Source organism: Oncorhynchus clarkii, chromosome 7 (assembly GCF_045791955.1).
Source record: "Oncorhynchus clarkii lewisi isolate Uvic-CL-2024 chromosome 7, UVic_Ocla_1.0, whole genome shotgun sequence".
Taxonomy (NCBI): Eukaryota; Metazoa; Chordata; class Actinopteri; order Salmoniformes; family Salmonidae; genus Oncorhynchus; species Oncorhynchus clarkii.
The window spans coordinates 24,554,325-24,568,906 of NC_092153.1; the positions used below are offsets into that span (position 1 = coordinate 24,554,325).

The window sequence follows — 14,582 nt, forward strand, 5'->3', positions numbered from 1 at the left end:
ACTACAAATCTAACATTGTTTTTCCATTGGAATTTAGTTGTGGTTTTAGATGGTTGAAAGCAGAGTGATAACACATTGGGAATTCAACAAACCTCTGGCAGTTTTGTTTTTGTTGAGCGGGTGAATAAAGATTGAAATCTCGTTGAGAATTTGGAGATGAGTCAAGAGGATGGCCAGGATATTTATTTGTACTTCTCATTTACATGCGTGACTGTTTTTGGAAAATGGTGATGAACAGCTGAGGCTTAGTGCTGTATGACCTCGGTGCCATTTACACAGGTGGATAGAGCAGCACATAGAAATATATGGATGAGCAAAGACCGAGTGGCATACATCTGCGTCCCAATATATGTCCTTACTCCCAAGGTCTGCACTTGTTCACTTCCTTTCATAGACCGAAAGGAAATGACTGGTATAACGCAAACTATATTTGTGGGAAGGAGCGCACAACTGCACACTTCTGGAGAAAGGACCAATCGTTGGGACACAAGGCTGTCTTACCTGAAGTAGCCTATGATGACAATGGCCCCTAGAAGAGAGATGAAGGACAGTGCATATCCAATGGTGTACATGACGTACAGCCGGTCAAAGAAGTCCTGCTAGAGAGAAATGGTTATGTTATAGGCCTGCTTCACTGTTTAGCTTCTATGCTAGCTGCCTGTGCTCCCGACGCCCCAGTGTAGCTCCGCTGTTAGCATGAGTCAGAGCAACTCAAGCATTGTCATGAGTCAAGTCTGCAACCACAACCATGTTAATTGGAGACTTAGGTGTGACTGAAGTGGTGAAGTACCTTTTCCTCCTCTTGACCAGGTAAAAGGAATTTTAAGCAATCGGAATAATTGGACCACGTTCGGTTTAACCCCTCCACAGAAACCCAGGAACCGTTGACATCACACTTCCTGTATGCATGACCTGGACATACACACAGACACAGGCACAGACACACACACACACACACACACACACACACACACACACGGTCTTGGTCATTAACATTGCAGCATACAGTTAACTGCCAAAACAAAGGAAACACCAACATAAAGTGTCTTAATAGGGTGTTGGGCCGCCTCGAGCCAGAACAGCTTCAATGCACCTTGGAGTGGATTCTGCAAGTGACTGGAACTCTATATGAGGAACGCGACACCATTCTTCAATGAGAAATTTTATAATTGTGTTTTGTTTATGGTGGTAGAAAACGTGGTCTCTGGCACCGCTCCAGAATCTCCTATAAGTGTTCATTTGGGTTGAAGTCTGGTGACTGAGACGGCCACGGGATATGGTTTACATCGTTTTCATGCTCATCAAACCATTCAACACGTCAAATCCATTACATGTACATTGCTTGTCTCCATATAATGACCACATAATGCAACACACAGGATTTTAACACAATGGTACTACAGTTAAAAAGGTATTCAATATATTCAATTGTTACCATGGGCCAGATTTACTAAGGGTTTGCACCAGCTCAGAAGTAAAACATTGAAGCTAGAATCCTCATTTCAAACAACAACAAAGTGGGTCTGTTTTGGTGAAAAGCTTTTGGATATCAAAATTATAGTTTTTTAACCCCCCCCCCCCCCCCCCCCCCCCTTTCCCTCAGAACAGCCTTAATTCGTTGGGACATGGACTCTACAAGAGGTCGGGTCGAAAGTGTTCCCCAAGGAAGCTGGTCCATGTTGACTCCAAAGCTTGCCAAAGTTGTGTCAAGTTGGCTGGATGTCCTTTGAGTGGTGGCCCATTCTTGATACACACGGGGAAACTGTTGAGCTTGAACAACCCAGCCGCGTCGCAGTTCTTGACACAAACTGGTGGCAACTGCTACCATACCCCGTTCAAAGGCAATTAAATTTGTTTTTATCTTGCCCATTTCACCCTCTCAATGGCACACATGCACAATCCAGGTCTCAATTGTCCCAAGGCTTAAATCTTTATTTAACCTGTCTCCTCCCTCCTCATCTAAACTGATTGAAGTGGATTTAACAAGTTACATAAAGAAGGGATCAAAGCTTTCACCTGGATTCACCTGGTAGTGTCATGGAAAGAGCGGGTGTTCTTAAAATGTTCTGTATACTCAGTGTACATTCCCCCCCCCCAAAAAAGTGCAAACTTTGCACCCAGTGCAAACACTTAATAAATATTGCCCCATGAGTATAGCCTATCTGTACCCCAATACCTTGATGGTTGAAGTCGTAGACGTAGCTGGGGCAGGGGACCTTGGTTAGCGCTCCGGGGGATCCCTGAGGCCAACAGATCAGACCATCCCAGCCAGGGGCACAAAGGTCATCTGGATACATAGTGGGAAAGGGGAGTTAGGTAATAAGTGGTGGGCACCAATACTGAATTAAATATGATATAGATTTCACTTGATACCGATATGAGCAATTCATATTGTGATATTGGTTTATTTGTGTTTGATATCGATATCTGGAAGGCATATTATGATATTGGTTTATCCTTCCTGCTATTTTACACTCTTATGTAAAAACCAATACTGTACATGACTGTTCCTGCATGAACAAACCCCTCTCACAGACCTTCTCACTGGCTCTCAACTTAGTGACTTAATTGCCTGTGATAAATGGACTTATTTAAACTGTAGGTTTAGGCTCCCAGAACATTCATATGGTCCAATGAGTAATCAGCAAGCACTTGTCTGGACTTGGAAGTGAACAGAAAAAAAACAAGGTTTTTATAAAACCTAAAATCTTCATAATTACAAACATCAATATATGTGATGTAGATATTTTAGGCTTTTACTTTCATAAGTGACATTATTTGGACATTGTGTTAGAGGGTATCGTCATCAAAGGAACGGAGGCTCCCAGGCCAAATATCATGGCCACTCCCTTAGGATAAATCTGAACTTAAAAGAAATCATTGCTATTGAACTCAAGGCATTATCATTGAAAGGTTTCATTGACTTGTTGCTTTTGTGCCTGTCAATGGTAAGTGCTGGTGATCTTGCAGACACTGGACATTGATCCAACCAAATTTAAGAAAGGGCAAATATCCAGCAGTGTGCACTCAGTCCACATCATCAATGAAACAAGCTGAAGAATGATCAATTTACTACATATCGCTTCCATGGACAAAAACTCTTTCTCCCACTATGTATATTTAAACCTCCGCTCCCTTGATTAAACACATTTATAATATTAATCTATATTCCATGATGAGAGTGTGAGATGGAAAGACCAAGCTTATGAGTCACTCATTAGCGACAAGTGCAAAAACATTGCTCATAGTCATTACAGCTATATATACACACACACACCATCTGTCCACCAGATGAGTAGGCTAGTGGGAGAGCACTAGGGGTAATAGGTTGTCGTCTTTTGTCAGCTAGCCCTCCTGATGGTTCAGTGAAACAAGTGACTAGGGCGGGAGTGCGTCACAAATGGCACCCTATTCCCTTTATAGTGCACTACCTTTAGTGCCATTTGGGATGCAAGCTGAGACTAAGTAGTAAAGACCTAAGACTGAGAAAAAATAAGAAGTAAATAGATTTAAATAAATTAACATATCTTATGATTGCAATTAGGGTTGCACATTTTCGGGAATGTTCAGAGGTGGAAACGTTCAGTGGGAATTAACGGGAATATATGGGAATTAATATCAATATCATTTAAATGTAGATGTTTTTTGCGTTGGATATATTTACAATATATGGAGACAGGAACATAAACCCTTAACCTTGTCATAAGTAGACAATTGCAAATGATTAAATCCTTCAAATAGAAATAAAAACAATTTAGTTACGAATTGAACTTTAATTAAATGAGTTGCCTCTTCACATGGGATGATTTCACTGAACAACAAAAGAAAGGGAATATTGAATGATCCCCAATGACCCATCGCATCTCCCAAAAACATTTTCAATATACATCTGTAAAATTATAGTCTATAAACTAAAGCTTTGGTTGTCTTCCTCTCAGGCTTCCATGTCTTCTCCCCGGACATCAATGTCCCCCTCATCTTCACGGTCACTTTCCAACCTTGTTGAGGATAGCTCGTCGTCAGGCTCAAAAAGCCTCAAATTTGCCAGGATGGCCACCAATTTCTCAACCCTTGTATTGGTCAGCTTCTTGCGTGCTTTGGTGGGTGCGTTCCCAAACAAGGACCAGTTGCGCTCTGAGGCGGCTGATGTTGGTGGGATTTGGAGGATGATGGAGGATGATGGAGGCAACAGGTGACAGAGCCTCAGATCCACAAAGTCTCTTCTACCAGGTGGCTGATGAGATATGTTGGCATGACTGCCATATTGCATCTTCATCCCAAAGTCCTTGCTTGGAAGTGTACTTCGCCAGACTGCCAATAACCTTGCCCCCATCCAGGCTAAGGTGGCGAGACACAGTAGTGATGACACCATAGGCCTTGTTGATCTCTGGACCAGACAGGATGCTCTTGCCAGCATACTTGGGGTCCAACATGTATGCTGTGGCGTGTATGGGCTTCAGGCAGAAGTCTTCATGCTTTGTGATGCATTTCAGAACTGCAGTTTCCTCTTCTTGGAGCAACAGTGAAGTGGGCAGGGCAGTACGAATTTCTTCTTACATCTACAAGCAGAGTCTGAACATCAGACAGGATCGCTTTGTCTCCCTCAATCCGTGCAATGGCTACTGCTGTAGGTTTCAGGAGTTTCAGGCTGCTTACCACTCTCTCCAAAAATAGATCATCCTGGAGGATCCTCTTGATGGGGCTGTCCATATCGGCAGACTGTGATATGGCCATTTCTTGGAGAGACTCCTTCCTCTCCAGGAGACTGTCAAACATGATGACAACACCACCCCAATGGGTGTTGCTGGGCAGCTTCAATGTGGTGCTCTTATTCTTCTCACTTTGCTTGGTGAGATAGATTGCTGCTATAACTTGATGACCCTTCACATACCTAACCATTGTCTTGGCTCTCTTGTAGAGTGTATACATTGTTTTCAGTGCCATGATGTCCTTGAGGAGCAGATTCAATGCATGAGCAGCACAGCCAATGGGTGTGATGTGAGGTTAAGACTCCACTTTAGACCAAGCAGCCTTCATGTTCACAGCATTGTCTGTCACCAGTGCAAATACCTTCTGTGGTCCAAGGTCATTGATGACTTCCTTCAGCTCATCTACAATGTACAGATGGGTGTGTCTGTTGTCCCTGGTGTCTGTGCTCTTGTAGAATACTGGTTGAGGGGAGTAGATGATGTAGTTAATTATTCCTTTCTCATGACCATTCGACCACCCATCAGAGATGATTGCAATACAGTCTGCTTTCTGTATGATTTGCTTGACCTTCACTTGAACTATGCATACAGAAAATGAGTAGACAAAGCATGTCTGGTTGGAGGGGTGTATGCTGGGTGAAGAACATTCAGAAATCTCTTCCAATACATATTGCCTGTGAGCATCAGAGGTGAACCACTTTCATACACAGCTCAAGCAAGACATTCATCAGCATTTCTCTGACTACGTTCCTCTATTGAGTAAAAAAAAAACACTTCAGATTCCAGTAGGACCATGAACTGTTGCTATTGATAAGGTCTAATTCATAATTTTCAACTCGAATAGAAGTAGAGGGACTTTTGTCAGAGGATGCTTGTTGTGAGCGCTGAGGGAACTTTATGCACTTGCCCAGATGATTCTGCATCTTTGTTGCATTCTTCACATATGATTTGGCACACTATTTGCAAATGTACACAGCTTTTCCTTCTACATTAGCTGCAGTGAAATGTGTCCACACATCAGATAGTGCCCGTGGCATTTTCCTGTAAAGATTAGAAAAAAAAAGTGTAAAAAAACAAAACAAATACAATTCCATGTACAGATAAATAGTTAAGCAGTTAGATTAAACAACTCCTTTTAAGACAACTGTTTTAAAATGAAACCTGTATGGAAACAGGTGAATTAACACTCCTCACTTAACAGGCTCAAGCAAGCTAAACCCCACATGGTAGCAAAAACTAACTAGCAGAAATTGTTTACAAGTTAAACAAATATTTAAACACACCTTGTTGTAGGCTACAATTTAATAGTTAACAAAAAAAGAATGTAATATAAAATATATTCACCCCCACCCAGTATTGTAATCAAAACTTACCAGAAAGCATGTAGTCCTTGGCTCAGACAGTGTAGTAGTGTGGGCTCAATAGCATCTCATACTTGTGCAAGATCTTGAGAATCAGCTGTACATGTGATGGAAGAATGCACTGTGCATGCAAAGGGTTGTAATTCCATTGAATTGGGGATAGTTTAACCAACATATGCCACACAACCTAGAATTGCCTTTTGTGCTTCCCACAAAAAAGGTTCACTGTTATAAGCTAACTTTTTTGATGAATTTAAGCAAAATTCCCCAAATTCCCGGGCTGAACTTCCCATGGAAAATTTCCAGAAACCCCCCGGAAATGTACCGGAAAGTTTCCAACCCTAATTGCAATCCAGGTCTAAATAGTAGATATTTGTATATTTCAGTGTCTCAGCTGCAGTAGCCTTCCTATGCGTATGATGTCATACTTCATTATCTCAGAGTCAAATTGGATCTGATTATAGCTGGGTTGAGTCACATTATCATTTGAGACATCAAAGCACGTCGTATTGATTTAAACTGACAGACAGGAAATGTGCCATATTGGGGTTTGGGACCACTTGCCAGGTGGGTCCCATGTGCAGACACTGTGAAATACCTTAAAGGTGGAACTGACATTTTTTTAAACTACTTTGAAGACATGAAACCGAAAATGATAATATCAGTCAAAAAGATCAAATTCCCAGTTTATACTTCAAAACCAATTTCATGAAGTTTTAAAAATAGGTTATATTTGACTCAAAATTCCATGAAGTAGAAAGTAAGGCATTGTTGGCAGAATAAATGGACGCAGTTCAATGCATGATTAATATAATTTACAAATAGCAATATTTTTGGAACCACAAATAAATCACAGATGGCCTGGTACATTGTTTGTTTCCTCCCCCCATTTGGGATGTTTCAGTTTCAATGACCCAATATTCTGGATAAAAACAGATGACTAACTAAGGCTGGGAATGTCAATAAAATCAAACTAGCAAGGACAGTGATCGCAAGTCAGTCATAACGTGGCCAATAGGCTAGCACGTGTGTCAAACAAGGCCTTCAGACCGAATAGGACACACAAGCGAGTATAAATGAGTCAACAGTTGAGACATCTACTTTATGAAATTTTGGCATGATGCGCTCAAAATCGGTGAATTCAACTTCAATATTTGATTTTCCTCTTGAAAATGTCCATAGGCCTACTGTATTAAACCAAGTTTCTAATTAATGGACTAAATAAATTATAAACAAAAAAAACATGTTTTTACTCATGGGTTTTCAGTACATAAAATGTGTCGGGAAAATTGCCACTGTATATTTGTCCTGGTAAATGAGGAAATACTTTATTTCAGGTGTACAGAATGATTCTCAAATACTGTAGATACATCTGTCCTTAGTCTGCTCAATTAGCAGGCTTGAAGTGAACTCCGACCTTTGATAACACAGAGGGAGAGGTAATAGGATGGCTAATGATGGATGCAACTGAGATCAGGTGCGCGAGTGATCTTAGCCCGTATTGATGGTTGAACGAGAGATCACCGGGCAGTAATGATTAGAATTGGGCCATTGCCTTTAAAGGCACAATCCCGGAATCAAAACAACAAAGCTATATAATTGCTATATATCCCACATTTAAAGACTAAAATGGAATGAACCAATCCCAGATTGCCCCATTTAAAATTGAAAAGGGAACACAGTCTTATAGGGGAACATAATTATCTGTTATCATTTAGATCTGGGTTAAATTATCTGGAAAAGCCAAATACAACAGACAAATACACCACTGATTGAGGGGAAGTGGGGTTATATAATGTTTGTAATTTGTATTTATTTTACTCCTATGAAAGGCAGAATATCATTTAGCCAATAAGTGGTTTCATTGATGTGATTTCGGTAACATTATAAGGGTCCATAATAAACCATTTATTCAGCATTTATAAAAATTGTGTGTCCACCATTTATTAATCATTACTCACATTTATAAACTGTAAAGGGAATTTTTATGTTTGTGCTTTTCTTATAACAAATGTCTGTCTTTTATTCATGTGCTGTTCTAAGAACCAATTTCTGTGTTCATGCAAGTGGCTGACTGTACAAATCTTCACTATCAGTAGCTGCAATTTGGCAGAACGCCCAGACCGTGTTTTGAGAACAAACTAAAGATATCTCAGTTTCAAGGTCTCAGCTAAGAGAGAAAGAAGTCTCGTGGGGTATTGGTCTGTCACACGTTTGGAACCGGTATTGGTCGGTCACATGAATGAAACAAAACGGTAATGATTAAGTAATTATGCTAAATCATGCAAATATAACATGTCTGCGTATAGCCGTATATAAGACAACTGCTGGGTCTGCCCAGGGAGAGCTGCTGATTGATATGTGTACTATGGTGCAATGAATTGGTTGGAACCTCCCAGAGTGCTGACAATAAAACAATGATTCATTTAAGATTGACTTTGAGGTGTCCCTGTGTAAGAATTTCCACGACAAAACCATTTACTAATGATTAGTAAAGTCCTTTTGCAGTCCCTAATCTAAAGTGAGCACTATTTATAGTTTATAAATGTTGAGAGACCAGTGTAATTTCTCACAAATAGATGCATGCCATTGGTAAACATTCCAGCAGTACCTGGTAAAAGAATAAGCACACAACACAGGATGTTTAAGGAAATATACTACATATACACAAAAGTATGTGGACACCCCTTCAAATGAGTGGATTTGGCTATTTCAGCAACACCCATTGCTGACAGGTGTATAAAATCGAGCACACAGCAATGCAATCTCCATAGACAAACATTTGCAGTAGAATGGCCTTACTATAGGATGCCACCTTTCCAACAAGTCAGTTCGTCAAATTTGTGCCCTGCTAGAGCTGCCTGGGTCAACTGTAAGTGCTGATATTGTGAAGTGGAAACGTCTAAGAGCAACAACGGCTCAGCAGAAAAGTGGTAGGCCACACAAGCTCACAGAACGGGACCGTCAAGTGCTGAAGCGCGTAAAGATCATCTGTCCTCGGTTGCAGCACTCACTACCAAGATCCAAACTGCCTCTGGAAGCAATGTCAGCACAAGAACTGTTCGTGCAGCCGCAAACAAGCCTAAGATCCACATGCGCAATGCTGTGTCAGCTGGAGTGGTGTAAATCTCACCGCCATTGGACTCTGAAGCAGTTGAAACACGTTCTCTGGAGTGAAGAATCACACTTCACCATCTGGCAGTCTGGTGGACGAAGCTGGCGGCTACCAGGAGAACGCTACCTACCATAGTGACAACTGTAAAGTTTGGTGAAGGAGGAATAATGGTCTGGGGCTGTTTTCCATGGTTCGGCCTAGGCCCTTTAGTTCCAGTGAAGGGAAATCTTAACGCCACAACATACAATGACATTCTAGACGATTCTGTATTTCCAACTTTGTGGCGAACAGTTTGGAGAAGGCCTTTTCCTGTTCCGGCATGACAAGTGAGGTCCATACGGAAATGGTTTGTCGAGATCGGTGTGGAAGAACTTGACTGGCCTGCACAGAGCCCTGACCTCAACCCCATTGAACACCTTTGGGATGAATTGGAACTCCGACTGCAAGCCAAGCCTTAATCGCCCAACATCAGTGCCCGACATCACTAATGCTCTTGTGGCTGAATGGAAGCAAGTCCACTTTTGGTCATGTGTGTGTGTGTGTATATATATATATATATATATATACATACATACATACACACACACACACACACACACACACACGTGTGAATAACTAGCTAACTAACCTTTACAAACGTGGGAATAATGATTACTAAATGGTGGGCAAACTGTTTGTAAATGCCTTATAGGTGAGGGTGAGGTGAGGGCCCTCGGAGTGTGGTGTCAGGAAAATAACCTCACACTCAACGTCAACAAAACTAAGGAGATGATTGTGGACTTCAGGAAACAGCAGAGGGAACACCCCCCTATCCACATCGATGGAACAGTAGTGGAGAGGGCAGCAAGTTTTAAGTTCCTCGGCATACACATCACAGACAAACTGAATTGGTCCACTCACACAGACAGCATCGTGAAGAAGGCGCAGCAGCGCCTCTTCAACCTCAGGAGGCTGAAGAAATTCGGCTTGTCACCAAAAGCACTTACAAACTTCTACAGATGCACAATCGAGAGCATCCTGGCGGGCTGTATCACCGCCTGGTATGGCAACTGCACCGCCCTCAACCGTAAGGCTCTCCAGAGGGTAGTGAGGTCTGCACAACGCATCACCGGGGGCAAACTACCTGCCCTCCAGGACACCTACACCACCCGATGTCACAGGAAGGCCATAAAGATCATCAAGGACATCAACCACCCGAGCCACTGCCTGTTCACCCCGCTATCATCCAGAAGGCGAGGTCAGTACAGGTGCATCAAAGCTGGGACCGAGAGACTGAAAAACAGCTTCTATCTCAAGGCCATCAGACTGTTAAACAGCCACCACTAACACTGAGTGGCTGCTGCCAACACACTGACACTGACTCAACTCCAGCCACTTTAATAATGGGAATTGATGGGAAATGATGTAAATATATCACTAGCCACTTTAAACAATGCTACCTTATATAATGTTACTTACCCTACATTATTCATCTCATATGCATACGTATATACTGTACTCTATATCATCGACTGTATCCTTATGTAATACATGTATCACTAGCCACTTTAACTATGCCACTTTGTTTACATACTCATCTCATTTGTACATACTGTACTCGATACCATCTACTGTATCTTGCCTATGCTGCTCTGTACCATCACTCATTCATATATCCTTATGTACATATTCCTTACACTGTGTACAAGACAGTAGTTTTGGAATTGTTAGTTAGATTACTTGTTATTACTGCATTGTCGGAACTAGAAGCACAAGCATTTCGCTACACTCGCATTAACATCTGCTAACCATGTGTATGTGACAAATAAAATTTGATTTGATTTGATTTGATAAATGTTTTATAATGGACCCTTAAAATAAAGTGTTACAGTCATTTCTGCATCTCTCAGAGTATATAGCAAACTGTATTTTCATAATGCCTCCCAGTGAAACCATAAGACTTCCGTCATGACTAAATTTGGATGGGTATCAGAAGCTGGTCTGTTTTTCTAAGTAGCCAGGATTTACTTACTATAGACTGTCACCAAACAATAAAACACACTAATTATCCATTATGCTCCAATATCTGTTTACGTTCTGACATTTCTAATCTCCCACCTGGTTTTAACGACTGGTAGATTCTGGATCAAACACACAAAGCTCTTTGTTTTTAATCCAGCTCTCACACTGTTACAGAATGTGGGCGGACACACGGAGGATAATAACATGGAGTGCATCAGCCAGATAGAGAAACAACCGCAGGGTTGGGGCTGGCAAATTGGCACAGATTCAAATGAATGGAATAAATCCTCCTTTCAGCACCCACAGATTCCGTGGCTAGGGAGAGACACAGCATAATATCTGTGGTCTTAAGTCATCTTTGTCTAATCAAACTGCAGTGGTAGTCCAAGTAAATAAAGGCTTTTCAAGAAGTGCCTCCCTCCGCTCTTCAAGAGTGCCTATATGAGGAAACTAAGATGAATTTTTCAAAATGTTTTTAGTGGTTGCCATAATCCCAGTTATTTTTCCCCATAGACCACTTCTGCCAATTGTAGTTTTCATCCATGCTGTACTGAAAGTTGTCTCAAGTTACCGCAATTAAAAATATATTATAATAATTATAATAATTCGGGTGGAGGGTGAGAAATCATTTGGATAAATATCAGAATACACATTTTTTGCATGAAGCATTACTCAATTCAGTAAATCGCATGTTGAGCATTGACTGACAATGTGAGAAATGCAAGGAGTTCAGCGTTGTCAGTGTACATGCAACAGCACCACATCCAGTCTCTTTCACCAACTCCAACCTCTGACTGAGTGAAGCCTGGGAGAACGTGAGCAGACGTGGAGCAGGCTAGTGTTTGCCCGTCTCTCAAAACCCAAACCCCTTTTCCAATACGCAGGAGACGAAAACACGTAAAGTTATGGGATTTGGTCTCTCAAGACGGGATTGAAGTATGGCGGGCTGCTACGGTTACCATAAAGGTCTGTCTGGATCCACCCGGAAACACGCTGGCCAATGGGGCTCTGCTAAAGCGAGGTAGACCAATCATCTGCTTAGCGGGTACCGATTACACAAACAAACAAAATGTTGTAAATGAGCTATGCTGGCCAAAGAGTAAAATGATGTACGTAAGTCAGTGTTTGCCCACCTGCAGGGTTGTGTGTGGAGATGTTCTGATGACACGCGACTTTGACATCATACAGCAGGTACATCTGCTCCTGTGCTGTGAGGCCGACCTCTGGATGAACCTGCGGAGTAGATTGCAGCATTGATTCCAAAAAGTTGCCCCTTAGATGCTGATCTTTGGTCAGTTTAGCATTTCCCCCCGCTAATAGTTAAGGGTAGGATTAAGGAGGGCAAGCTGATCCTAGATCTGCACCTAGGGGAATCTTCACCCCGGAGGTCATTTTGAGCTCAAACATAACGAGGAGAAATGGTAAAGTGGCTTTGATATAAACTTTGATAAAAATCTAAAAGGTCATATTGACAATGACATATACTGTAGCATAACACACTTCATAAATAAAACAGATGTCATATACATTTGGCAAACAGTAAGCAATCGCCACACGCTGACGCACTGTGCTCATACTTCCGCCTCATTTAAATGCATTCAAGGAGAAAGTGGATGTTGAGTACTAGTCAACAATGAATATGCAAACATTGACTGATGAGTACAGAAGTGGGCATGTCTGAACATATGCATGACAGAATACATTTTCACATGAAATAGCACCAATATAAAGAAACATAATGTGTGTGTGTGTGTGTGTGTGGAGGGGGGGGGGGTCCATCTTAGTTTTACCATTATTTACAGAAGAAGTATTTTAAAAGATAGACTGGGAGGAAAGGGTAGAGGAATATAGGGGATTGTAGATGCAAGACAAAAGCAACCAAATTCATTATGCCAAGAACTTTGTCAACTAGACTTGCAATAGCCTGCCTAAACATACGCTAATAAATGTTTTACTAGTTGAATGGTACATTTCTAACATCCCTTCTCATTTAACACTCACCAAATACCTACACCCTAATATACACGGAGTGTACAAAACCTTTGGAACATTTACTGTAACTCAGCAGACGCTCTTATCCGGAGAAATTAGGGTTAACACCTTCCTAATATTGATTTGCACCCCCTTTCGCCACCTTCCTAATATTGATTTGCACCCCCTTTCGCCGCCAGAACAGTCTCAAATCGTCGGGGCATGGACTCTACTAGGGTGTCACAAGCGTTACACAGGGATGCTGGCCCATGTTGACTCCAACATGGCTGGATGTCCTTTCGGTGTTGGACCATTTTTGATACACACGGGAAACTGTTTAGCGTGAAAAATCCGACAGCGTTGCAGTTCTTGACACACACAAACGGGCACCTACTACCATAATATACCCCGTTCAAAGGAACTTAAAAATGTTGTCTTGCCCATTCACCCTCTGAATGGCACACATACACAATCCATGTCTCATTTGTTTAATGGCCCGTTAATTAACCTGTCTCCTCCCCTTCATCTGCACTGATTGACATCAATAAGAGATCATAGATTTCACCTGGATTCACCTGGTCAGTCTGTCGTGGAAAGAGCAGTTGTTCCTAGTGTTTTGTACACTCAGTGTCTATAACCTAGCATCATGTTGCTTGTAGCCTATGTAAAATGGTCATGCAAATTCCAAATGTGTGTGGTTTATTATATACACAGTGTAGGCTCCTGTAACAAAACAGGGGGAAACCCTAGATTAATTATTCCACAAAAAATACAAACAATATTACTCTAAATCGTCTAGTCTACTTACCTGTGCGTAAACATGTAGGTAAATTACATTCCAGCATAAAATAAACTTCGCAAAGTTACGCAGAAGTATTGTATTCATTCTGCAGATCGTTGGTGGACAGCGTTGCATATAGAGGATTCGATCAACTCCAAAATCAGCTGTGTTTCTGAAGCACGCAGTAGTTCAGGTGTTGTGTCAAACTCGACTGGACGTGGTTCTCCTTCCTGTAGTCTACTCTGTGCGTATTTCCATCCGACGCTCTTGAAGTCTGTTGAAAGAGGATGTCAGGAGAAAAGGGCGCAGGAATAGTGTAGGCTTGGTCGGAGTTTTGGTGTCATCTGTCTGAAATAAGGATGTAGCATAAACTTGTTCAAAACGTTTATTGATCATTTGTGGACCTTGAAATAGATAGGCTATATGACTGGCCTTTCAGGCTACTTGTGTCCTGTAGTTCCTCTCTGAAACACACAATTTTAGTAGGCTAAGTTTGCTTTACAGAGACAATTTGGGCATGTTGTCTCTTCTGTGGGCCATGAGCGTTAAAAATGCCATATTATTATTTTTTTAAACACGAATACTCATTATGTTCAAAAAGTCGCAAGAAAATTCCAACCAGAATTATCCATAGGCTAGAAAAA

At 41.5% G+C, this 14,582-nt stretch overlaps 1 protein-coding gene across 1 annotated transcript in view; it reads right to left on the bottom strand.

Annotated features, from left to right (window-relative positions):
* LOC139412566 (parathyroid hormone 2 receptor-like) overlaps positions 1–14,073 on the bottom strand; it is a 36,701-nt gene extending 22,628 nt beyond the window's left edge. Inside the window, exons 1-5 of the mRNA XM_071159285.1 lie at positions 13,966–14,073; positions 12,320–12,419; positions 2,177–2,287; positions 791–912; positions 502–599 (exon numbers count right to left, since the gene is read on the bottom strand). Coding sequence (XP_071015386.1) covers positions 502–599; positions 791–912; positions 2,177–2,287; positions 12,320–12,419; positions 13,966–14,073 — 539 coding nt within the window. The remainder of the gene's footprint in view (positions 1–501; positions 600–790; positions 913–2,176; positions 2,288–12,319; positions 12,420–13,965) is intronic.
* Positions 14,074–14,582: the final 509 nt, after the last annotated feature.